The 27,368-nt window shown below is 38.1% G+C and overlaps 1 protein-coding gene and 2 long non-coding RNA genes across 6 annotated transcripts; 1 reads left to right on the forward strand and 2 right to left on the reverse strand.

Annotated features, from left to right (window-relative positions):
* Nucleotides 1–7,435: 7,435 nt before the first annotated feature.
* LOC106162022 (uncharacterized) lies at nt 7,436–9,280 on the reverse strand. Its single transcript, XR_015331234.1, has 2 exons — nt 9,205–9,280; nt 7,436–8,808 (listed from the first exon to the last, which is right to left on the reverse strand). It is a non-coding gene; the product is annotated as an uncharacterized LOC106162022 (long non-coding RNA).
* A 7,632-nt stretch (nt 9,281–16,912) lies between these two features.
* Nucleotides 16,913–18,996, reverse strand: LOC106162023 (uncharacterized). Of its 3 annotated transcripts, none has more exons than XR_015330994.1 (4): nt 18,805–18,996; nt 18,369–18,454; nt 17,535–17,751; nt 16,913–17,409 (listed from the first exon to the last, which is right to left on the reverse strand). It is a non-coding gene; the product is annotated as an uncharacterized LOC106162023 (long non-coding RNA). The 3 variants fall into 3 exon arrangements; XR_015330993.1 differs by having other exon boundaries at nt 18,657–18,996; XR_015330992.1 differs by lacking the exon at nt 18,805–18,996 and having other exon boundaries at nt 18,369–18,518.
* Nucleotides 18,997–19,279: 283 nt separating this feature from the next.
* Nucleotides 19,280–27,341, forward strand: LOC106159797 (uncharacterized). 2 transcript variants are annotated; one of them, XM_086994949.1, is made up of 7 exons: nt 19,280–19,437; nt 19,680–19,716; nt 19,865–19,927; nt 20,251–20,382; nt 25,776–25,910; nt 26,189–26,323; nt 26,952–27,341. In XM_086994949.1, exons 1-7 carry the CDS (start codon nt 19,390–19,392, stop codon nt 27,122–27,124), a joined length of 723 nt encoding a protein of 240 aa, XP_086851075.1. In that variant the 5' UTR covers nt 19,280–19,389; the 3' UTR covers nt 27,125–27,341. The 2 variants fall into 2 exon arrangements, with proteins under 2 accessions (XP_086851075.1, XP_086851076.1); XM_086994950.1 differs by lacking the exon at nt 26,952–27,341 and adding an exon at nt 26,858–26,945.
* The last annotated feature ends 27 nt before the right edge of the window (nt 27,342–27,368 follow it).

Below are 27,368 nucleotides of genomic sequence, written 5' to 3' on the forward strand. Positions count from 1 at the left end.
GAATGCTTGTCCCTGCCGGCAAGTCCCTACGACAAAAGATGGTGCCGTATACTATAATGCATTTTTTTCCAAAATGGCAATGCCCTACTTCACCGCGTCCACGCAACAAAAGTTTTCAATAAGCAAGATGTTGAGAAACTGGACTGAAATGTTTATTTTTCTGATTTGAATCCCATAAAGCCTTTCATGAAAGTGAAATCTGTTGATCACAGAAGACTGATGTCTAGCACTGGATGAACTGGCGACGATGTTTTACTGAACAAAGTATCTGCTTGACGAAGGACCTGTACTAACTAATTACGAAAAGCCCTCTTTTCAACAGGCGATTGCATTGCATGCAAGTACTTCATATCACAAAGTGGATGTATACAGGCAAAATTTTATTCGAGCAAATAGTTCCAAGTAACCCAGCGGGCAAAATATGTTGTTTTAATATTGAAACAACGTTGAACCATAACGTTGATGACACGTTTGATTAACATTGGATTTGAAAGTTGACTCAACTTCAGATAACAACATTGTATCAACCCCAGTTGTTAGACAACATTCTTGCATGAAAAGACATTGAAATGACCTGAGGATAGGGTATAAAAGTATGGCCTTTAAGTTAAATCTCCAAGGTTTAGATTAAAATATATTTATTTCTTTTCTTATATATATAACATTGGTCAAAAAGGTTGTCCCACCCCCATTTCCATGTTCTTTTATTTACAAATGATCACCTCACAGCTGTAAATTTTTAGAAATAGTGCTTTTTATTACACATAACGTGTCTAATGTGATTAATAGTTTAAAAAATACAAAATATACATTTTATACTATTTAGTAAAAATTATAATAATAATAATAATAATAATATTTATTTATAGTCTAAAATCCAACATGTGTTCAGTAGACTTTACAAAAATTATAAAATTCAAATTAAAAGAAAAATATTGCTAATGGTTATAAGATGAAAGGATATATAAAATGGATAAAAAAGGGGAAATTTAAAACGATGACTAAGAACAGTTTTTCTTAAGAAGTGTTTTTTTTTTTTTAGGAATTTAAAGATAATATTGTTTAAAAAGGTGGGTTTTTAGTTCCTTTTTAAAATGTCCAGGGTCCACAATTTGTCTAAGACTGATGGGTAAAATATTCCATTCTTTTGGTGCTGCAAATTTAAAAGCTTTATCACCGTATGATACTAATCTTGCCTTATAAACCTTAAGAAGAAGGTGATCACCTGATCTGAGATTTCTTGATGGCACATAGTGTGAAACAAGCTCATTTAAATAAGAAGGTGCAAGTTTATAAAATGCTGCATGTGCAAATGTTAAAAGTTTGAATAAAATGCGTGCTCGGACAGGGAGCCAGTGCAACATCATTAAAACAGGAGTAATGTGGTTGTCTTTTGGAGTGCGGGTCAGTAGGCGAGCAGATATATTCTGTACACGCTGTAGCCGTTTGATTTGTTCCTCTGAAGATCCATAAAGAAGGGAGTTGCAGAAATCAAGTCTCGATGTAACCAGGGCATGTATAACTGTTGCTGTAGAAGAGTCGGTTAAATGTTTTCGTAAGGAACCAATGTTTCTAATATTGAACATACATGTTTTGGATACGTTGGAAATTTGCCTGTTCATGGACAATGTACTGTCAAAATAAACTCCCAGATTTTTGGCGTGAGATGAGACTTGTACCACGCTGGCACCTGTTGACATGCTAAGACTGCGGGCAATGTTCTTATTGTGTGGTTGAGATATTACTAGGAATTCAGTTTTCTCGTCGTTGATCTTGAGTTTGTTTCTGATCATCCACCCCCTTATATCAGAAATACAGTTGGCTATTTTAGTAATTGATGATTCAGGGTTTCTAATATTGCAGGATGTGTAAAGCTGAGTGTCATCAGCATAAATGTGATAACCAATCTCATGAAAACGAAGGATTGCACCAAGCGGTAAAGTATAAATACAAAATATGAGTGGTCCTAACACACTGCCTTGTGGAACACCAAAGACAAGTTGAGCTAATTCAGAGAGAACTCCGTCCACGCATACTTGTTGTGATCTGCCTGTGAGGTAAGAACGGAAAAGATTTAGTGCTGTATCTTTTATCCCAACAGTTTCTTCCAAAAATGACAGCAGTACCTGATGATCAACAGTGTCAAATGCGGCCGATAGGTCCAAGAGAACAAGTAACACAGCGGAGTGACTGTCGACCGCACATAGCAAATCATTTTTGATTCTAAGGAGTGCTGACTCGGTGCTATGATTCACCTTGTATGCCGACTGCATTTTCTCAACCAAGTTATTTGCATCTAAGTGATTGAACAATCTTGTGGCGATCACACGCTCTACCACTTTAGACAGAAATGACAAGTTAGATACAGGTCGATAATTTTGCAAGAGTTCTGCATTTAGGTTAGGCTTTTTCAGTAGTGGACGGATAATTGCAGACTTAAACAATTCAGGAAAATTCCCGGTTTTAAAGCAAATGTTTACAATGTGAGTTATGAGACCAATGATTGCAGGGAGAATCTGGGAGAGCAGAGTTGTCGGCATAGGGTCAAGGAGGCATGATGTCTTCTTAGATCTAGAAATGATTTTTGTCACCTCGTCTTCCGTTGCTTCCTCAAAGGCAGTAAGTAAGAGTGAAGGCTTCGGGAGAAGATAAGAGATCGGAGGATGTAATGGTGTTGCAACTGTCTTTTCTAATGATTCAAGTTCGCCATATATTTTACTGATTTTTGCGATGTAGAAAGATCCCATGCTGTCAGCTAGGTCTTTCAAAGACGTTGAGGGTGGGTGCGCTACGCGTTTGTTCTTACCCATAAGACTATTAACAGTTGTAAACAATGCTTTTTGGTCACCGTCACACGCGTCTATCATCTCTGAATAATAAGTTTCCTTAGCTTTTTTGATAAGTTGGTTAACACGGTGACACTCCTCCTTGTAGCGCTGGTGGTGAATGGTTAATTTGCTTCTTCGCCACAGATTTTCTGCCTGTCTGCGATCCCTCTTTGCAGCAAGAATATCATCATTAATCCATGGTTGAAGGTCTCTCTGAACCAGGGTTTTTGCTTTCAAAGGTGCCAACTGGTCCAATGACTGGGACAAAATTTGGTCGTAGTACATGACACATTCATTCGGATCACAGTTCAAGAAGTTCAGTTCCTTAATTTTGGTAGACACTAAGTTATGGAGTTCGCTGATGTACCCCTTCAACTACACTGTTTCACTGTGACTTCTACAGGTGTAAATAAATGCCTATTAAATTGAAAAGACTCCATCAAATGTCACCAAATCCACACACAATTAGCATTAAGGCGTGCTCCTTACAGATCACGTGCCTAATAGCGTGTGCGTCTCCCGCGTACTGCAATTATCTCCTGTAGACGGCGCGATAAGCCTTCAACACGGGTAACAATTCTGTTAAACAAGTTGGGGAGTTGATCCAACTCCAATGTACTAATACCATAGGCTTGGAATGTTCTTCAAATGCGGACTGATCTAACACATCAGGCTACATTTTCCTACACACACCCTTCCAAGAGGCATTTTTTAACATGTCTCTTTGATCATCGATGGGATACAAGAAATAATTTGATTCTGCATCAAAACCGAATTCCTTCCAGTGATGGATGGCCAGGTTCAGGTGACTGTGGGATCACTGAACGTAGCATTCTCAGCTAAAACCTCACTCCATCATCAAGGACTGGCTTTTGGGTTAACTCTAGGCTTCATCGTGACTGCACACTTGCTCACACCTCTCGCATGGCAAGTGTTTTTTGAAGAAACACAATGCTCTAAGGGTGGAACCACCATCTTTGAGCCCTGATATTAAACTTACTAATCAACTGTGACATGAATTGGAGTGTGCATTGCAAAGGAGAACCAACCCCATAAAAACGTGACCCAACGCAACTATGCCTGCTGGGTATTGAACGAGAGTAAAATATAAGTCGGCACAGAAACCCTTATGCTGTTTGGGTGACGCCAACTTTGGGATGCCGGTATCGGTTTTACAACCACTGACCTCTAATTATTTCTGTTTATTTAACGTGTCAAATGCATGACTCAGCCTGTAATCAACACACGTGCCAAATAATATTACCCTCCAAGCGTCGCTTCCATTTACGCCCCCTTTGTTTGCGATCCTCCCCCTTATATTGTCCATAAAGGGGGCGGATGGCGAGGCCTAGGCTACGATTGCGTGACTGTCAAGGAACTTTCTGTTTTAGCTGTACAAGTGCCCACGCTCGTGGTTATCGAATGTTTGGACTGATAAAGCTGTAATTGGAGATACTAAATAAAATAAAATCATTGAGCACTAAAGAGGGGAATTTTCTGACAGTATGCCAATACCAGCTGATATTGTATTATTGATAACAACTGAGACATGATGAGACGTGTCTGTAAATATCAATTCTTCAACAATGAGGTGCACATAAACATTTCCATAGGCCTTCAAGTACGTACATGTACAATACTGAGATTCAAAATATAGTTCGATTAATCTAGTGCAGCACAGTCTTGTGAAGAGAAGGTGGGACTACGGATATAGATATGGCTACGACAAAAACGATTAAGTTGTCTTATGTACGTCCCATTTAGAGGACAAATAATTGCGTTCAAACTTGTGAGATAAGGGACAATGCCGATTTATGTACCGTATGTATGTGTGCATTTATTCCATCTAACATAAGATTATGTTAGATGGGAGTGTGATAGAGGGAGTGTGATAAAAGATTTTGACGGAATATAGTGACTAGCCTAATCCTCTTGTCGCCTGGGTAGGCTTAGAGTACTTATGTATACAAAAGGTCTTCCATAGATAACTATCCTTTTGTTCAACAGCTTCGCGCGTGCAGCGGATTATGCATATAGTGACACTTTACAGCTAACTGTGAAAGCTGTTATTTGATTTATTCTGCTGTGTCGGACGTTGTGGGCCATCCCAATGGTACATGCACTCATTCTTTTCTGAAGATTGGCGATGCATATTTTGAGTGCTTAAAGGATTTGCTTCATGCCGTCAGAATGGCCTGAACGGAACATATTCTTCAGAAAACATGCCCAACTAACGATATCTTTATCCAAATACACAAATTAAAAGCTCATTTTGTAAATTTTTGGCTTTAAAAAACGTCCTATTTGCTCGGCCTGAGAGTTAATGAGCTACGTTGTCACGTGGTCTGATGACGACAATCGAGCCACTGGAGAATAGAGCGTGCTTAGCTGTTAAACTGAGCTGCATTGTCTACCTGTAAGATGACTTCTCTGGCTTCTGATAAAAGTTTATACTCATTCAAATCTCTTACCCGAGGGGTCTAAATCCTCGTGAAGCTGTGTAAAACCATTTCCCGTCTAGTCAATGCTTGAACAAGCATTTAATCATGGTTATCCCAAGTTGTATAAAACACTGCATTTGAATGAGTTAAGGGAAATGTTGATTATTGCATATGAGGTCCATGTTATTTGTGAAATTCAATTTATTTTATTAAACCGCTGACACTCCGTCTTGCATACTTTTATTAAACTGAGGTAAACAATGCCGTTACATTTACAAGTCCTATCTTAATCATCCATCTAACTGGAACTTCCAGAATGTTCGACTTTGATGTGGAAGGGCAGACTTTCCTGAAGCAAGTTAAGTGTTGGAAGTTTCTACGACGACTCATATTTTTAAGAGACACGAACGGAACCGCTATATCCCGGATGTAATGAACAAAAGCTGACTGGTGGGGCAAGACATGTTAACACATTTTTGAGAAAAAGTGCATATAAACTTCACGAGCAACGCAAAACCTAAGATATGCCCATACACAAGTTAAAATCAACCACCCTTTACATAAACCCCGCCAGCAAATCTGTTGATACACGTATTAGTGCGGTTTCAGGAAAGTGATCTACTGCGTTTTGTGATGTTAAGTAAACTAGTAATTAACCAGCGAGGGGTAGGTTAACGATCAGGGGCGTAACCTGACCTTTTAGAATTGTAAGCACAGATTTTACAAAATTCCCAGGTACGGTTAAATGTAAATTTAGAATAAATTAAATTCGCCAAATATCATAGCTCAGCTTTCACTAGTAATAAAATCATCAGTTAAAATTAAATACATTGTGGCTATTCAATTAAGTTCCATTACATCATTTCACCCAGAACCAAGCCTTTTTTCTGGGATTGAGATACAGGCTGTCCAAAATGGGTTGGGAGTGTGATGAAGTGAAAAAATATTTTATAAAATAATAAATTTCAATGGGAAGGGAGGGTTAATAACCATCGATAACGATCTGCCGCTGACACTCTTTTACGAACCAATTGCCATGAATGAATATGAAAATTGCCTTTTCGTCTCGCTTAGATCGAGAACGATCTCCGGCTGACGATCTTCCACAAACGGAAGCTATTGAACGGATATAAGAATAGCATTATCGTTTCGCTCGGAATGCGAACGATCTCCCGCTGACGATACGAAACTTGCGTTCTCAACATGCTCTTTGGCTAACGAAGTATTTTTAGAATATATGAAAATTGCCTCCTCGTCTTTTCGGGTTGCAAACGATCTCGCACTGAAAATTTGAAAATTGCCTTTTTGTCTATCAGCCTTGCCAGGTGCCGTATGTATGGAGGTCCGGAAGGTGTCACCTTTCATAATTTGGCAGTTTGTGTGTCATACGAATAATTAAAATGACTGCAATCTTATAACCCTACTGCGGTGTATCATGGTGTACGACTAGACAAATTATGAAAATTTATGCAGTTGTGATACATACACTATTTATTTCAAAATTGAAATTAAATACCTTGACAATGATAATTATAACTGTTAAATTTCTTAATTTTATAGTGCATCAAATTGAATAAACGCGAGTCGGGAAAGATAGTGCGTGATTTTTACTAGCGTGTTTCGCAAAAGCAAAATGTTCGTCATTTGAAATGTAAAAAAAAGTATTATAAAAGGTGGGATTATTCAAGGACCTTCAGTTATTATCTTTTTCTTCGTGGTTATTCAACAGTATAAAACAATTTGAGAGCATTTAACTCGAGAAATACGCGACGCGGGCTGCTATTGTTCTGACTCACAAAGGCCGGTATTTTCATCCCGCTCACCCCATCGGGTTTATCACCCTGTTTATCTAAATGTAAGGGCAGGAGTAGTTTTCTATTGATGATGGTGTCCTGCTCACAGTGGGTGGCTAAAAGCGAGCTGAGGATATTTAGGCCGAGTTAGAGTAGTATTTATCGCTGCTGGGTCCCAACGGCTTAAGGTTTAATTCCCTATAATTAACGCACCGATAATAGTCGTTTAACTACCATAAGGATTATAAACCAAGGCTATTAAAGTGTCCTCGAAATTAATCCTGTAGCTGTACCATGGATCTTTATATAGTTAAAACGCAGTACAGCATAGCGTAGCTGACTTATGTTACTCATTCACGAATTTTTTGAAAAGTATGATAGAAATAAGATGAATAACCTATCAGATTTTATTGAAACCGTACACGTGTACATGTACAAAAGGTTACAAGGTATCTTCTTATTCTATCATAACAATAGCAAAATATCATGCTTAAATTATTAAACTGCATATTCGTTACCACTGTTATACATACAAAACAACGTCCGAAAAAATCAATTGCTAGTTTATGTCGTACAAGGAGAATGATTCTGGTCAGCAGAATATTAAGTAAGGGGTGACTGCAGGACTTAGAATACTAAGTAACGTTTGACTGCAGGACTAAGAATACTAAGTAACGGTTGACTGCAGGACTAAGAATACTAAGTAATAGGTGACTGCAGGACTTAGAATACTAAGTAACGGGTGACTGCAGGACTTAGAATACTAAGTAACGGTTGACTGCAGGACTTAGAATACTAAGTAACGGGTGACTGCAGGACTAAGAATACTAAGTAACGGGTGACTGCGGGACTTAGAATACTAAGTAACGGGTGACTGCAGGACTTAGAATACTAAGTAACGGTTGACTGCAGGACTAAGAATACTAAGTAACGGGTGACTGCAGGACTAAGAATACTAAGTAACGGGTGACTGCTGGACTTAGAATACTAAGTAACACGACTGCAGGACTTAGAATACTAAGTAACGGGTGACTGCGGGACTTAGAATACTAAGTAACGGGTGACTGCAGGACTTAGAATACTAAGTAATGGGTGACTGCAGGACTTAGAATACTGAGTAACGGTTGACTGCAGGACTTAGAATACTAAGTAACGGGTGACTGCAGGGCTAAGAATACTAAGTAACGGTTGACTCAGGACTAAGAATACTAAGTAACGGGTGACTGCTGGACTTAGAATACTAAGTAACACGACTGCAGGACTAAGAATACTAAGTAACGGGTGACTGCGGGATTTAGAATACTAAGTAACGGTTGACTGCAGGACTAAGAATACTAAGTAACGGGTGACTGCAGGACTTAGAATACTAAGTAACGGGTGACTGCGGGACTTCTAGTCCCATGAAAAATGCCCATGGCACGCTTTCCTAGGAACGGGGGATTCAGGACACGCATTTCCTGGGCTTTATATCCGCATTACTTAGTGTCCGCATTCCTAGGGGAATGGCGGACAAACAGTATTTCAATACAAGTGTTCCTCTCTGCACTTTGCTGCTGACATTGGGCTGGCTCCAGGGGACATCAGGCTGCGACTCCTTAGGATCAAGGTCCCATTACATGTAGCTTCAGTTATTTTGGTAATGGTGATGTGGTTTTCGTGACATTGTGTGGACACACTTGGAATTTGGCACTCCTGCCTCTTTTCATCTTATTCACATGAAGGTGAGGATTTCCTTTTGGGCCGCAACTGAAATTGATGCAAAACCTTAATTATTGATCAATATGTATATATAAATGGCATTAATTGATTAAAAAAAAAATAATATCAACCTCCAGTGAGCCGAATTCCATAAGGACGTGGGCCACAGGTCTCATACCATACAGATTTTGATGACAAGTCATCTGAGTTATGTTTTGTTTATTTTATAAAGCTTTAACTTTTCGATTTTTCATTTACTTGCACCTGAAAACAGTTTTAATCGTAGAAGGGACACATAAAGGACGCCGTCCAGTGTGAAGGGGGATTTAAGAACAGAAAATGGGAGATTGAAAATCTCCTGCAGTCAAATCCACGTCTTGCAAAGCTTCTTATACTTTCCAACTCAGACTGTGAAGACAAGACAACCCTTAAAATAAAAGTTACCTTAATTGTGTCGTCATTATCATTTAAGTCTGCCGTGGGTAGCCATTTGCGGAAGAGGGTCGCAATCCCCCCCCCCCAAAAAAAAATAAAATAAAATAAAATAAAATAAAATAAAATAAATAAATAAAAACATCATTTAGTATGAAAACGACACAATGTGCGTGATTGCAGATGTCGTTAAATAACTGGGTAGTCTTTTTAAACTAAACTATCAAATTCAATATGGAATAAAACATCGAATCCAAGTGTAGGGTCGTCAAGCAATAACTTGTGAGTAGGAAAAAATGCTCTTTACACCAGGAAAATTCATTTTGGCCGGGAAATTCCACGGATTCGACCTTTAACCAATGAATTACTTTTAAAATGTGCTATTATGAACGATCCCATCGACTGATGCATTGGATTGGTAACAGATCAAAATATATGTTACGTATGGCACCTGAAGTTCTGTTGCTTGAATAAAATCATTAATGATCGAATAATGTTTTTTTACGGATTTTCGTTACTCGAAATAAACCAATGGTGTTTTAAGTCCAAATATAGTACGTGCGTTATCGGTGCTGCGTTAAGCCTCGGTCACAACCGGGATCGTACGTCCCCTGCGATTTTTAGGTGTTGCGGAGGCTGTGGAGGTCGTAGAGGTAGAGGAAAGTCTGCCTTGCGAGTCGCGACGTTGCGACGTTCACTGATGACGTACTGTCGGCGTACGTCAGTTTTGTTTCCTGTTCTCCTCTTCTTTCTTCTTCCTCCTCCTTTTTTCTACTATGTAAGTTTCTTTCTCTTGCCTTTTGGAGGCATATTAGAAACTAAGTTGAGCAAAAATTTTGAAAATTGTTGTACACGTTGCACAAACGACGTTCACTGTAAAGACACGAACGTGAGCATGCCTTTTATACACCAGGCGTGGGGGTGACGCACGTGCGACGCATTACCGGTGTGCTCTCGACTTTGTTCGTTAGTTGTGAGGGCGTGTGCTTTACTCAACACGCAAAGGGCACTTGCTCCTTCATTGCTTGCGACGTGCGTCTTGCACAACGCGCGTCTCTCTTGCTAACTCCGTGCGAGGGGAGCAAGTTACGCTTGCGGCCTCGCTGTTTGCAGGCTATTCGTAAAATCATCCGTACGTGCTTACGGGGTGTCTGCGAACTCAGAATTGCGTAAGAAGGACTTGCGTGGGACGTGCGATTCTGCGTAAAATTTGGACGCAAACAGCCCGTAAGAGCCCACACCGAGGCTTTAGCGTAGGGGCAATCGCATTCCTTGTTCTTTCCTTATATCGTGTTTTTTTACTGATCTTATAATTACATGATAGTTTGGAGGCCACAAACTGTAACACATGGCCCACTTTTCAACAACTACTTGTAAATATAAAGTTCAACCGACGATATCTCAAGAGTATAAAAATTAAGATATGTTAAAATTTCTACCAGACGACATAAAGTGGACGTATACTGATACACATAAATACTCACCAATTGCCAGACATGAGAATGGAGGAAACGGCTCCTCTGAGGGTCTTCACTCTAAAAAACCTGTCAACTACTCAGATCTGGAGCGATTTGATGGCTGCCTAATAATGTGTGTATGAACCCCTTTGAAGCTGAAGTGTGACGGTGACGTGTCGGCGATTCTGCCACCTCATCGGGCAAGGCCAGTAATTAAACGGTCCTCCAAGGAGACCATTATCATGTACTTTAATATGGAATTGTTTAAACCTATCTTTCTTGAATGACCACGTGACGTGCTGTGATAACGTCATAGATATGGCATCAGGATTCCACTCAAAGTTTGATCTATACTTGGAGGAACAGACATCCAGGGTGGATTCGATTTCGATGACTAGTCTCGCTAATGGGATCTCTCGATGCATGTTACAAATGTACTTTCTTCCATTTCACTCCTATTCTGCATAAGGGACATTTCTTCAATTTTAACCCGCAAGACTCACACGCTACCATGTGGAAACAAGGTATAAAAACCCCTTCGCAGTCTGCATCGAAGCAAATTTTGCACTGTTTTTCCTTTTTTAAGGATTCGTTCTCGCCTTTTACGTAATCTGTAAACGGTAAGCATAATAAAACTATAATGCTCATATTTATCTTTGTAAAAGTAACAATGAGCAGATCACATTGGATAGCGATTGGTTAATATTGTCTTATACTGTTTTGATATAGTAATTAATGTACAACTCCTTGGTGTAAAAACTTTTGTCAATGCAGTGTGTGAAACACGTATGTTTAGATACCTAAAGGTTCGGGAGTTTAATGGTTTATTTGTTATGGAAATTAAAGGACCAAGACACAAACAGCTTATGAGATGCTTGGTGAAGGTACAGCTACAGGATTAATTTCGAGGACACTTTAATAGCCTTGGTTTATAATCCTTATGGTAGTTAAACGACTATTATCGGTGCGTTAATTATAGGGAATTAAACCTTAAGCCGTTGGGACCCAGCAGCGATAAATACTACTCTAACTCGGCCTAAATATCCTCAGCTCGCTTTTAGCCACCCACTGTGAGCAGGACACCATCATCAATAGAAAACTACTCCTGCCCTTACATTTAGATAAACAGGGTGATAAACCCGATGGGGTGAGCGGGATGAAAATACCGGCCTTTGTGAGTCAGAACAATAGCAGCCCGCGTCGCGTATTTCTCGAGTTAAATGCTCTCAAATTGTTTTATACTGTTGAATAACCACGAAGAAAAAGATAATAACTGAAGGTCCTTGAATAATCCCACCTTTTATAATACTTTTTTTTACATTTCAAATGACGAACATTTTGCTTTTGCGAAACACGCTAGTAAAAATCACGCACTATCTTTCCCGACTCGCGTTTATTCAATTTGATGCACTATAAAATTAAGAAATTTAACAGTTATAATTATCATTGTCAAGGTATTTAATTTCAATTTTGAAATAAATAGTGTATGTATCACAACTGCATAAATTTTCATAATTTGTCTAGTCGTACACCATGATACACCGCAGTAGGGTTATAAGATTGCAGTCATTTTAATTATTCGTATGACACACAAACTGCCAAATTATGAAAGGTGACACCTTCCGGACCTCCATACATACGGCACCTGGCAAGGCTGATAGACAAAAAGGCAATTTTCAAATTTTCAGTGCGAGATCGTTTGCAACCCGAAAAGACGAGGAGGCAATTTTCATATATTCTAAAAATACTTCGTTAGCCAAAGAGCATGTTGAGAACGCAAGTTTCGTATCGTCAGCGGGAGATCGTTCGCATTCCGAGCGAAACGATAATGCTATTCTTATATCCGTTCAATAGCTTCCGTTTGTGGAAGATCGTCAGCCGGAGATCGTTCTCGATCTAAGCGAGACGAAAAGGCAATTTTCATATTCATTCATGGCAATTGGTTCGTAAAAGAGTGTCAGCGGCAGATCGTTATCGATGGTTATTAACCCTCCCTTCCCATTGAAATTTATTATTTTATAAAATATTTTTTCACTTCATCACACTCCCAACCCATTTTGGACAGCCTGTATCTCAATCCCAGAAAAAAGGCTTGGTTCTGGGTGAAATGATGTAATGGAACTTAATTGAATAGCCACAATGTATTTAATTTTAACTGATGATTTTATTACTAGTGAAAGCTGAGCTATGATATTTGGCGAATTTAATTTATTCTAAATTTACATTTAACCGTACCTGGGAATTTTGTAAAATCTGTGCTTACAATTCTAAAAGGTCAGGTTACGCCCCTGATCGTTAACCTACCCCTCGCTGGTTAATTACTAGTTTACTTAACATCACAAAACGCAGTAGATCACTTTCCTGAAACCGCACTAATACGTGTATCAACAGATTTGCTGGCGGGGTTTATGTAAAGGGTGGTTGATTTTAACTTGTGTATGGGCATATCTTAGGTTTTGCGTTGCTCGTGAAGTTTATATGCACTTTTTCTCAAAAATGTGTTAACATGTCTTGCCCCACCAGTCAGCTTTTGTTCATTACATCCGGGATATAGCGGTTCCGTTCGTGTCTCTTAAAAATATGAGTCGTCGTAGAAACTTCCAACACTTAACTTGCTTCAGGAAAGTCTGCCCTTCCACATCAAAGTCGAACATTCTGCGTGTGTTGCTAGACTTTGTTTTGATTATTTTCAGCGACACAAGTTGATAAAAGTCGTAGCCGCCCTGGCGCGTAAACAAGAGTTGCAGTCCTTTGTTAGTAACGAGCTAATTGCACTCTTAACCTACCCCTCGCTGGTTAATTACTAGTTTAGTAAACAGTACAAAACGCAGTACAAAACGGAGATCACTTTCCTAAAACAGAAATAAGCTCTGCATCAGTTCATACATGCTATCTCACCCATCTTCACTACACAAATATGAGCGGTAGCTGTCGTGTGTACTGGGTAAGGGGGTGGCAGTGAAATATTTGTTATAAATATAGATACAAAGAATGTTCGCATCCTTCACTCCCTGCTAAATAATTACAAAATTGGATTGATATGTATTGTAAGGGTGGCGTTTCGTAATTGTTTTTATAATCTTATCATTTTCTTTTGTGTGAACGTTCTTTGTCATGAAGTGCGTTGAGTCAGATGGTTTTATCCCCCGAATAGCTGAACGATTCACTGTCCATCTCATGCGTGTGACAGTTGCTTTTTATATATATTTGTTTTAATTTTGTTCGCAATGTATGTATATTATTTGGTATACGTTGCGGTGTACAGAATGTGGTCACAGACGTAAATATTTGCATCGTGATAGACTGGGCATCGAGATCTAGGTGGAGAAGGCAAATTAGGTTAATAACGAAGTTTATGGCCACAGTAATTAGTGGTCGATTTCTCACCTCATTCTCTTCAACCAGAGGTAGTTACAGATAACCATTGCCTGTCTTTATTTTAGGGACAATAGTGCTGACTCATGACAGCATTGTTAGTTTCCTACTCTTTTGTCACTTCCTCTTCCATTGTCTGCTGAGGTATGTCCGATGAATACCGATAAGGACAGAGACATTAGCACGCATATAACAAATCCTGCTGGAAGGCTTAAAATTATCACAGTTTATGTAATTTTATTTCAAAGATCAACTTAAAAATTAAAAGCACTCTCTACCAACACTCGGAATTTGTACAAATACTTTTTTCGAAATGAACTTTCTCAAACGGAATGTTGAGATGTTGGTATGTGCTTTGTAGGCTGTTGATTGAGATCGGGTTCAGTCCCGTCGTAAGAAAAAATATGTTATAGTGATCCCTTCACAAAACTATGCGATATTATACTCATTATTGCTTTATTCTTATTTAAGAGATATTATAATAACACCTGTAGGTGAAATAAGAATGTAGTGATGAAAAAAAGTAGGAGAGAAAACCAGAGGACTAGCGGACTCCTTATATAAAATAATGACAGGGAGAAAACCTGATGTGAGAGTAGCCTTTGTCTTCTGTCTTTCTTTCAAATTTTACTGCACTGCAGATACTATTGTTTCTAACTTTTTTGTTGAAGAATGCTGATACTGGTACGTGTTACTTTGGAACGCTTGACCCACGTAGCATCCTAGGGGTATTTAAGTTTTCACTGAGATAGGAAAAAAAACAGAAGAAAAAATTGCTGGAGTGTTTCCTTTTATTCATTCTGTAGAATCTGTTATCTGTTTGCCAAAAATCATTTTTGGTTTGACCACTTTCGAATTCTCTATTGTGTCTGTCTGAAGAGAAAAAAGGATATAGGGTATATATTAGAAGCGTTTTACATGGGAGGGGGGTCTACATATTCAATTTACAATGTGTATGCGTACATGAAGAACAATTGCATTCTTTTAAAGAAGATTTAATTAAGTTTTGTTTACATTAATACAAACGCTGGATAATTTTTACAGAAAGTTAATTGTCCTTAAAACGTCCTATATTTTATCAAATTTGCAGCAAGCAATAATTTGTAAAATGAAGCAAATAAAAACAAACAATTTAAACACTGAAAATTCTTATGAAAATTAGGCTATTTAAGGGCCCTTTTATTACTTTATATGAAAAACGGACCTATTTAAAACAACAACTTTTACCAGCAAGCAAATGTTGATAACAAAATAATATTGAACGTTGCATGCAGTGAATATGTTAGTTCGAATGTTAGTTTGATCCTTTTCCACAATTTAAAAGTTTAACTTTTTCAAAGTTTTAACTTGTTACTTAAAAGTTTAATTTAGTTTGATAGTCTAACCCAACAAATGTTGATTCCATGCAATTAATGGTTATAAAATTTAAGTTGACTTTTAGATGAAACATTAAAACAAAAATAGTGAGCAACATGGCAACACAAAAATGACCGCAAACAAACCAATAAATTAACACTGTCGTCGGATAAGGCATGTAGGCCTACATGTGCCTACATCGTCTGAATTACCATTGTAACCTGAAATTCAATAAGATATAAAAGTGTAAAGTATAAAAAAGGGCACTGAGGTGCATAAGAACTTTTAACAGTTCTATCTAAAAGCTATAACGACTTTTTTGTCGCAATGAAGTTAGCACGTTCGATATATTGTTGCTTGCACATGTAAAAAATGGCGGCAATGAAATATCAGCCGCGTGCTCAAAGTCGACTCGTCGCGGAATGTAGTTATTGTTTTGAAAATAAATTTTCTGTGAATGGAGTGAAAAGATGTTAACAGTGTAACATGGCGTTTTAAAGAACATATTAAACCACAGCAGCATTACATGTAGTATATTCATGTCAAGCAGACTCTGTGCATATACGCGAGTCATGCCCTGCAATGTGAGAGTCCCGCTGTCGAGATCGCCCGGTAAACTGTTCAGGTAAAATTTTAGTAATGCTCGGCAAATCCATAATGAAATAAGTCAATCAAGTTGTCTAGCGAGATATATGATGCAAGCACGTTCCACAAGGTTATAATTAACTGACGCAATCTTATTAGCTGATTCAACGAGCCACGCGTCGTTTACCGGATTACATAACAACCAAAGATAAAGTGGTGTTGGCGTCCCGCTGCGGCTTCAACAGCTTATTTTGACAAGGCTCGCGCTACGTGCTGGCTTGAGAAAAACATCATTGTTAAACCTTAATGCCGATGCGTTAATTACTTATGGTCGCATTGTCTTCTTCCCACGGCGACCATTCATAAAAAGGGGGCGTAGTTAGGTATTAGACGAATTTTTTAATCACCCAACGCGTTAGTGGTGCGTTGACCACTGACTTAATCCGTTACCTGTATGCTAAGTCCTGCAGTCACTTGTAGGACATATTTTCCCAACTAAACTAGCAACTGATTATCCCAGACGTTGTTTTGTATGTATAACATTGGTAACGAATATGTCGTTAAAGATGCATACAAAGTCAATTTTTTGTCACAAAAACCAACCAAATGCCAGCATATAGTTACAAGTAGTATAACTAAGAGAATTACCAAAAGGCATTGTTTAATTTTACCCCAAAGTGATGTTTGAACAGATTTTTCTGCTGGTATTCTAAGCTGTATGTCAATGGTGCAGGAAAGTAGGTCACGGAAGTAGGTTAAATTTACAACCATAAATTTAAAGAAAGGAGAAGTCTAAAGGTCTTTTATGGCCGATCGAGTGATCTATTCAGTTTATCCCTTGGCATGTCGAAATTATTTGAGTCATATAAGAATCTAGTAGAAGTGGTTTACATGTGTTACTGGGAATCCACACTCCACCGATGCTCGGTTCGTATGTACCTTTAAATAATTTAAGAATGATATTTTGCTATCATTATAATATAGACATAATTTATTCGGTTAAATTTATAAATGTAATATAAACGAACCCCCAACCCATGTAAAATAAATAAATGATAAAGAGAGCAACAGGTTCATACAGGTAGGATATTAAGAAAACATATAGATTCCATATATTTCTCATTAAATGATAAACGACCCATGGAGATTAATATATCATCAAAAATAATAATATTATATTCATATGAAATTTAATAAGTTACGTATTTTTACTTATATTATATCAAATAGAATTAGCCAACAAATATATATTTTTTTCGCCACCCACATGTGCCTTTCAGTGTATTTTTCTTCACAGTGCACAATATCATATTGTATATCATATCATATTATGTATGCCTTGTATTTGGTTTGGCGTCACACCCGGTACGGATCCAACCCTGGATCTTGGTATCTTGTCACCATTGTTGTTCTGTTTTAACATCTTAGTGTCCACCGATATTGCCTGTAATGAGAAGGGCAGACGTGTGGTTGAGTCTGTAGATGTATTAATATCCATGTGTAGCGACTTTTACAATGTTCAAAAGTATTAAACTGGATAGCTAAAATTAAAACGAAGATTGTACACACCATGGTTTCCTTACATCCTAGACGATGTGCCCTCTGTCATGTCCTTGTATTTACCTCTATTGTCCTTGGGCAGTATTCTCAAGAATGGCCTGACTGGCTTGTGACAAGGCATCTGTACTCCTCTTTGTGGTTTGTTGGAGGACTTGTGGGTTCATTTTTTTCTTTTTTGTTCGTTTTCTTTGTCGTTTGATCCACTTCCAGTGCAGTCCTCTAATCTCTGGTAGAAATGATTGAATTTAGAAGACAACATGTTGTCACAATTTTAGTATGGCACCAAAATTCAGCAGGAGTGAGTATTGTATTTACTGTATGTATTAATATTGATGCACTGTTTCACGTGATATATTTAACAAAACATTAAAACAAACTGAAGATTTCCAAGCTATGTCGCATACCTGCCATATATTGCAATGAAAGGCGAGGTTTTTCTCTCTTTCTGTATTTTAGGCAGACACAACTTGATTTAGAATCACAGCTCACTGAGCCTTGTCTCTCTATTTAAGAAGCATCCTTTTCAGGGTCTGATTGAATCATTGTGAAATAATATTTGGCTTTATTTACATCATTTTCTAGGCACATACAGCAATAATTGACTTAATCAAGATGTCATTATTTTTACCTGTTAGTCCGCTGTTCTGCAACTGGTGCTTTTTAGGAGGTTGGTTATTTTGTTTTATCTATTAACGCATCATTTTTTTTTTCGTGGGGAAACAAAACTGATAAAACAAGCTAGGCCTTAGTTTTATGCACTGATTAAATGAATATTTAAGATACATTTTTTTCATTCATATTTCTTTAGTTTTTAACAATGATCTATATGTAAGATATCATTACCTCTAATAAAACGATCCAGTAGGAAGCTTAAGGAAGCCACTTCATTTGCCTGCTTGGATGACAAAACACTTGCCTGTGCCTCTTTGCTGGAATAACACGTGACAGTAATGACATATTTACTGCCACTGGCGTAAGTGGTTAGCGGGCTATTCATATATGTAAAATCAGTTAAAATACTGTTTTTTATTAATATCAACAATATCGGTACTTAATCTACCTGAATTAGAATTGATATTTCATAACGTCCTTTATGTTACATTGAGTTGTATGTAGAAAAAAAATTCTTACTGAACGACACGGCGCAATATCTTAGACAGGGATTGGTGGTACTTCGGGGGCTACTAGATTAGCCTATTTATTCCCCGATCTGACACCTGTCTCAAGTCTCAATATCGACCCTAACTTCTCTAACTACATTTGGCTACCAAGACCTTACGTTATCGATACTCCTGTCTCTGCCAAGATGTCTACCTCCAATACAAGTGAATAACCTTCCCTGAATTAAGTTAAAGCACCCGTTCTCGGGACTGTTTACACTTACCGGTCACGTTGTTTATCAACATTACCACGGCACCTGTCCCGTACCCACGTGTGCGTTTCTGGCCGCTATCGGACGCCCAGGTACTGTAAAACTTATTTTTACTGTCAACATTAAAACAGTAGTCTTTCTGTTGGATTGATAATACTACTCACTGAACTGTCAAAATTCGATAGAACAATAAACAGTAACCAGTCCAGTAAATTTCATTTGTAGATGTCTGCATTCAAACATTATGAATTGATTAAAATGGAAAGTACTAAGCGCTAAAGTTTTGATTCAGTGATTGTTTTACGGTTTTCGTTGTTTTGTCCTTGAAAGTGACGCCATGCATCAGGTCTTCAAAAACATCACGATTTGTCCATGAAAACTACGCATTTGACTTGTGCTAAATGGTATATATAACGCATCATTCGAGAGGTGAAACCAAGGAAAATAAGAATTAACTCAGATCATATTTGAAAGAACAGAACTGTGGGCAAAATGCTGCGACTTTTGCTGTACTGCTGCCTCGCTGTTGTCTTTGCTAAGGTTAGTAATCTACATAATATGTATGTGCTCTATGGCATTTTGTTGTCAGAAAATAAATCGAGTAAGCTGTTCTATAGTCTCATTTTTGATAATGTACTCTTTAAATGCATACAAACATGTGGTATGCCTTAACTTAGATTTATCAAGACCATCAGGTGCTGCTTACAGGAGTTTATTCATGTATACACATGTAGTATAGTTCAATTTTAATTAAAATTCACGTTTGTTGATTTTGGTTACAGGAGGAGTTTGAAGTGTCGTACTCGTCTGGAGAGAAAGGTAATTAAGCTAGTCTTCCTCATTGGTTACATTCAGTATTATCAGTTAATAGGTTTTTCAAAAAATACAAGATGTCCTTTTTGTAGTATTCTGTGCAACGTTGACGTCTATCCATTTATTGTATTTGTCGCCGATTTTCTCTTTTTAGCTGTGGATCCATTTTTTGACGCCAACCAGGCTGTTGTACACAAGAGAAATGTGGGGTTTGCGCGTGAGTCAGATCTCTCTCTCTCTCTCTCTCTCTTCTTATAGTTCGTACAAGTTGCAAGCAAACACGAAACAACCCTTCCACTCAAGACGTAGCAGAATATTTATGTATGTAATACTTACGTATTAGTTTGACACAAGACTAACGCACGGCATTCATGGCCAGTTGTTTTGTTCTAATGTTCAGCTTGCCAGTATGAAGGGGTGACGGTGAACGGGTTGACGTACCTCCAGTTATATTTTGTTCTAATGTTCAGCTTGCCAGGATGAAGGCGGGACGGTGAACGGGTTGACGTACCTCCAGTTATATTTTGTTCTAATGTTCAGCTTGCCAGGATGAAGGCGGGACGGTGAACGGGTTGACGTGCCTCCAGATTTTCCAGGCTACAGGGATCAAGTTCTGTGACCACGTGGATTTGTCACGGAAATGTTGTGCCACACGATGGAGATACTGTGGAGGTAGGGAAAATAAAATTTTTCAGAACTGTAAGAATGACACATATAAAGATAACAATTTCATTCAATCAAAAATAAGTGTAAAAATGTTAGTAAAAAGCGGTTTATATTGGTTTGTCAAACTCATAAGGGTTCCTGTACTCAAAGCAGTAGTTTGCTCTAGGCAGTGCTCTTTTAAATAAAGGACTAAATATTTGCACATGAGTGCACGCTTAGCTCCCTCTCCTTCCTCTCTAGATCTGTAGTTTAGTTTTTGGCCATCAGTGTACATGTAACGACATGTGCTAGTATACAGCCTGAAAAATATCATTGAGTGATTTATTGGCCATCAGTCTACGTGTAACGACATGTGCTAGTATACAGCATGGAAAATATCATTGAGTGATTTATTGGCCATCAGTGTACATGTAACGACATGTGCTAGTATACAGCCTGAAAAATATCATTGAGTGATTTATTGGCCATCAGTGTACATGTAACGACATGTGCTAGTATACAGCCTGAAAAATATCATTGAGTGATTTATTGGCCATCAGTCTACAGTGGTCGGAATAATTTTGTTTCCGTTGTACACCGGTGTAACCACGTTTGAAATGTTTTAATCCCTATCTTGTGAATAGAAGGGGGCGGACAAACAATGGAGGGCCGTATAAATCCCTTCAAAATTCGAACGCACAAACACAATAGCTTAGGTGGAATAACACAATACTTAATACGAGTGAACCCCATGACGCCGGTTTCTGTGGCCCAGCGCGAGCGTGACAATCCGCTGTAACTAGGTGTAATTAACAGCAGGATACATCAGCCAGAAGGTCCCTATTGTTTGTTGCGGCGATAGGATTATAGCTTGAAGAGGCTAAACCCATGCTAAGGCGTGCCACGCGAAGCGAACTGTCCTTTTGTTCACTAGTTTGGCACGCGCAGCTGGTTTTTAGTGTTGCTAACAAACTGCTTGTTAAATTTGTTATCAGTTATTTCATCCTATATGAAATTTCCGCAGTCAAAAATTGAACTAATTATTGTTTGTTGGGTTGAAATGCATGAGCGTCAGCATCAATCTGTCTCAAAAAATTCCTATTGCATTAATTTATAAATGTATAATTTATTTATGTACTTACGTTTTAATTTGAAATATCTGCATTCAAGCGTTCAAGTATTTATAAAACATGAATGATAATGAAAGAGGAATAAGGAAATAACATATTACTTATATTATGCTTATATTATAATATTGAAATTAAATGAGGTGCATTGACATAGGCGCAATGACAACCCAACTACAACGTGCAACAGGGGGAACTCTGGCTGTATGATCATACAATATACGAAAGTACGGTCAATTAAAAGTGTAAATCATCAGTTAAATAGGAGGGGGTCTTACTATGGTCGCTATCTTTTGTTAAACCCGACTGTTATTGTCTCTCGAACAAGCTTAAAGCATGCCTATACAATTACTGTGTCTCCGGCTGCCGTTCAGAAACACCATGTCGAACGTATTTTGCTACAGTGAGAAACATGGTACACTAGCGACTTGTTTTAGATCACTCAAGAAAGGATGCATACGTGCGACACCAGAGGAAAAACAATCAAGTATGCGTCTGATCCATTAATAGTAATTGCACAGTGCATGTTACTAGACCTTTGTCCTAACTCAGTAGTTAGGAATAGGATGTTTGGATAAAAAGCTTCTATTCAACTCGCTTAGACCTAGGGCGTGATGCTATCATCCGATGAAACACGTAACTGAACCCTCTACCTGAACCTGAAGTCCCTTTATCTGAAACAAAAACTGCCCCTTGAACATGTCCATTTTTTAATCGTCAAATGATTTGTGATTTCATTGAACGTCTTTGATCGAAAGCTTTCAAGTGACAATAACCGAACCATGTGTTGATTATTTATTAAAGCGTAATTAAGTTTATTCAACATGATCTATTTTGTAAACGATACTTGCCAAGATTGAGCTTGGATTGATCACCGTCACTATTTAGCTACTCGCCTATAATGCGTGCTGAACGACAGACAACTTAAAAATATTATCTGTGTAACTGTGCAAATGAACGCATTTAGTTAAAATATAACAAAGCCGGCATTTAATCCATCGAACATATTTATATTTGTTCTTTTTAAACCAGTGTAAGGTTAACGCCAAATCAAAGCAAGCCTTGCAGACTGGTTTTGTTTAAACTGTCGTGCATCAAGTAAAGCTAAGTAAAGCCTGTTTCTACTTCGCAGTGTTCATCCCAGCCATAAAACTGCATGAAGGATAACAAGACTCCGTAGACCTGTGCTTCAGGTTTCCAGGAGTCCCGTGTAACACAATAATATCGAAGGCCTGAGAGTAATACATATATGAGGCCGTGTATGAAAGATTTAACAAATTAGAAATTCAAGAATTTAAACATGCTAGGTACATGCACATCACTTAATAAGTCATTTCACAAAAATCGCATCTAATTGTTTAGATTAACCTTTACTTTTATCGATCTCATCCCATTGTCTCAACCACCTAAAAGAAATATAGAGAACATGAGGAAAAGTAACACGTTTACATGCAGGCGAAGGAGTTATACTTCAATATTAATCGCGAACAATATCAACAGCGACTAAAGACCGTTGCCTGTCTTTCACACTTTTACACAAACACACGAAGGTTTAATAAAGGGAGTCGCGGCGCGATATCTATCTCTTTCATTCGAACAAGCAAAGGGCTGACCCGAAGTAAGCTTTCTATACTAATGTCCTTTTTATTGTGTATTGTAATTACTCTACTTGCTCGCCTCCATTGTCTTGTAAAAGTGACAAAGAATGTGTTGTATTCACACACGAGATGAAAGACCTCCTTTACCTTAAGTTGCATAATGTCTTTCTCAAGGTTATAATCAGTGTGAAGAGGGTGTCTTGCCTCATTTAAAAAGGGTGTTGTTCTTCATACTGGTTGTTGCTTAACTTATGCTAATCTTAAACTTTTATGTACCAATATGGTTTTAATAAATCGCTAAAATTATTAATTTAATGAACATTGTGTATCAAACGTTTTGATACGATTTAAATAAATGGACGAGGAGGATTACGGTATTAGGTTCTATTTACCTCTGGCTTTAACTTCGCCCTGCTATATAAATGAACAAATGTTGCAGATCGTAACAAAAAGCTTTCTTATAGTGTTTTATGACATAAATGATTTACACATTTGATAGTGAAACACTCCTCGACTTTAACGAATCACCTGACGTAAACTGTCTACCCGCGCTCCCCGAAAAAAACTGTTTCTTTTAATTTTGAAATGAATTGCTTTTAAGGCAAAGAAGTCCATTAAACCCTTTAGTCTCAATATCATTGTACAGCATGTTGTAATCGATATTTAAAAAAGTTAATTTTTGTACTCCGCTTTCATCGAGGATACCTCAAGTTGAGGTTACAATTACGTCGCTCGCCTATGCCACTGGTATATATAATTAAGGACAAATTAAGCTTTGTAAAGTCCCTATTGTCACACACCATAGATACTTTATTTTGTCTTGAATGAAAAAATAGCCTCAAATTATCGTTTTGTGCTTAAACCTTTCATTACTTGAACCAAGATCTGTACTATAGCTACCAAGACGTACATGCATCAAGTTGGGTCTGCTGGGGGAGGGGAGCATTTAAATGATAAACGAGGAAGTCTACCTGCAAAAGCAGCAGCAGTGGTTTAAATAATCGCTATCTAGACTCCTTTTTCTTTGACAGCAACATAAAAAGTGTTTAGGGAGAAAGTCACACAAAGACCCGACGTTGTTTTGTCTTCAGCATTTCCTCTTCCTTGTTATCTGCAATTACTATCGTCAATTAATGAAATCGAGAAAGCAATTAAGTGACGGCACATTGAATATAGTCACTAGCTAGGTGCATTTCGCTGAGTGTTTACAAGATCTAGCGACACATTTTATCGCCACGCGTTCTAGTTTGATTAGTTTAGAAAATTAAACAGTTACTCTGTCGGCTCTCCGTCATTGCTATGAATCTGACATCGAATTTAGTCCAAAATATTAGTAAATTCAGAATTATTAGCTAAAACGTAAATTGCCCTAATTTGTCAGATAATCAAAAATGCCGGTGATCCACGCGGAGGGTACGCTTTCCTGAAGGTAGCGGCGACGAACGGCGACGATATTTTTCTGAATAGTGAACCTTTATTTGTTACGAAAAGCCCCCTTTTCAACAGGCGCGTTTTATTAATTACTTCATGTCACAAAGTTAATTTATACAGGTAAAACTTTATTTTAAGGAAATAGTTTCACGAAATGAACGAGAGTAAAATATTAGTCGGCACAAATATAAGGCATACAACAATGAGTCATGTTATGGATCATGTTATGGGCCATGTCGGATTACAATGGCATACCTTGATGCAAAACAGTCTATAGTTTCTTCCACCGCGAGTCCCTTTATTTAATGTAATGTATTACTCATTACCCGTTTCATTTGACACTCTCTCTTTTTATCTCCCTTCCCCTTTCTCTTGTTAGAAGGAGGGTACATAATTAAGCACTCAAAATCTGCACCACCAATCTTCAGAAAAACAGAAGTCAACGAACCAGTGGGCTGATCTACAACATCTGACACAGCAGAATGAATCAAATAACAGCTAGCACAAATTTATATGCAGTTAGCTATAGTGTCACTACATACATAATCAGCTGCACGCGCGAAGCTGTTGAACAAAAGGATAGTTCGCTACGGGAGACCGTTTGTTTACATAAGTACTCTAAGGGGGCGTGGCTACCCAGGCGACCAAGGGATTAGGCTAGTTACTATATGCCGTCTACAATCGTTTAGCGACCCTATCATTATACACTCTCTCTATTGTATTTTCCACCGCATTAATCGCAGTGTAATCTTCAAATGGTCCACGGGGTAAATGTACACATTCTTAATCCGAGTACGGTACGTGTAACGACATGTGCTAGTATACAGCCTGGAAAATATCATTGAGTGATTTATTGGCCATCAGTTTACATGTAACGACATGTGCTAGTATACAGCCTGAAAAATATCACTGAGTGATTTATTGGCCATCAGTCTACGTGTAACGACATGTGCTAGTATACAGCCTGAAAAATATCATTGAGTGATTTATTGGCCATCAGTTTACATGTAACGACATGTGCTAGTATACAGCATGAAAAATATCACTGAGTGATTTATTGGCCATCAGTGTACATGTAACGACATGTGCTAGTATACAGCCTGAAAAATATCACTGAGTGATTTATTGGCCATCAGTCTACGTGTAACGACATGTGCTAGTATACAGCCTGAAAATATCATTGAGTGATTTAGGTATAAATATTTATCAAAATGTCAACCAAATGTCAACATGTGTCATCATGTCACCATGTATCTCTTTACAGACTGCAAGGACACGCCTAACATCCGCGTCAATGAGATGACCTGTCACGACTTCTTCATGAAGACAGGGCAGACGGCCTGTCACAGGGGAGATGTGGCTGGGGTTTGCTGTGCAAGCAGAAGGAAAGTCTGCGACAGTAAGTCACACCTACACCGCTTTGTATTGTGTAGCAAGGGACAGAGAGGGTGTTAAATGACAGTCAAATTACTACAGCATCTTCTGTGCTGTCCAGATGCCCCGGTACCATAAAAACGCCCTGATCTAACTAGCTGTTACAATGTGGTGAGGCAGGGCCAGGGTGGAAAGTCACATGGCTTCCACCATCATCAGTCTAACATATGTATATGCCTTCCCAAACAATAAGAAGTGTCAAAGCTGCCATAAACAAAAAGGCACATGATTCGTTTATTCCAGATTGCTATGGTGACACAACCAATGTCCTGCTTGGAAACATGACGTGTTCGGAGTTAATCAGTAAAGTTGGTCTTGCCGCCTGTCATCACCACCAGGTCATTCAGCACTGTTGTCTTACCAGGGGAGTCATGTGTGGTAAGCATAGAGAGGTCTTTATTTCTCATCGTGCAGGCTTTACGCAGAGTTGAATATTTATTGTGTCATTACATATAATGTTGATTTTTGGGAATCATTTACCCTGTTAAAAGGTTTCAAAAACATTAAGAATTAAATAAGTTTAAGATGATGTATTGAAAAGGGAAACAGGTGAAGAATAAGAGATACATAAAATGGTAAATGAACATATCAGATATTTGTCCAAATCACCTCACCTGGTGTCTTGACTATTTTTATAAATTTCCCTCTACAATTGTGTGGCCATCAGGAAATATTGATGGATTCAAAGTGTAGAGGTTTTGAAGTGGGGGTAGGTTTTCAATGGCCACTGGATGATAAAAAAACATTGGTAGGGTGACAGCCAGTTAATATGATTTTATGCAGGCACAAATGCCAATTCATGAAAACATTTTCCAAGAGAATAGAAAAAAATGAGAAAAAAATAAAAAAAAATCACCAAGATACTGTCCACTGATATATAACTTTATTTCATTATAACTGTTTACATTTCAGAGTGCAATGGAGACCATCTTGGTACGTCCTTCAGTGATAAAAATACTGCCAATTAATATATAACTTTATTTCATTATAACTGTTTACATTTCAGAGTGCAATGGAGACCACCTTGGTACATCATTCAGTGATAAAGATGGCAATACCTTCACCTGTGCCACTATCTTCTCAGACAATAAGTTTGACGCCTGCCGTAGCCCCACCGTCCTGCAGGGCTGCTGCAAGTCCTTCCGTGAACACTGTAAAGACAGTCCCATCCTGGGGTAGTTAGAAAACAGTCATCAGTGACTTGGGTATCATACTGTGTTATGTAATCCAAGTTACCCAACATTATGTAATCCCAGGACCTTTCAAAGTGAAATGACTTTCAAAACAGCATCTTTCAAACATGGTTCTTAAGTTGATAGAATATGAAGATACCTTGTAACCTTTTGAACATGTACACATGTATGGTTTCAATAAAATCTGGTGTGTTATTCATCTTTTTTCTATCATGTTTTTCAAAAAAAAT

This window comes from Lingula anatina, chromosome 9 (assembly GCF_051362555.1).
Source record: "Lingula anatina isolate TDL-2025a chromosome 9, LinAna3.0, whole genome shotgun sequence".
NCBI lineage: Eukaryota > Metazoa > Brachiopoda > Lingulata > Lingulida > Lingulidae > Lingula > Lingula anatina.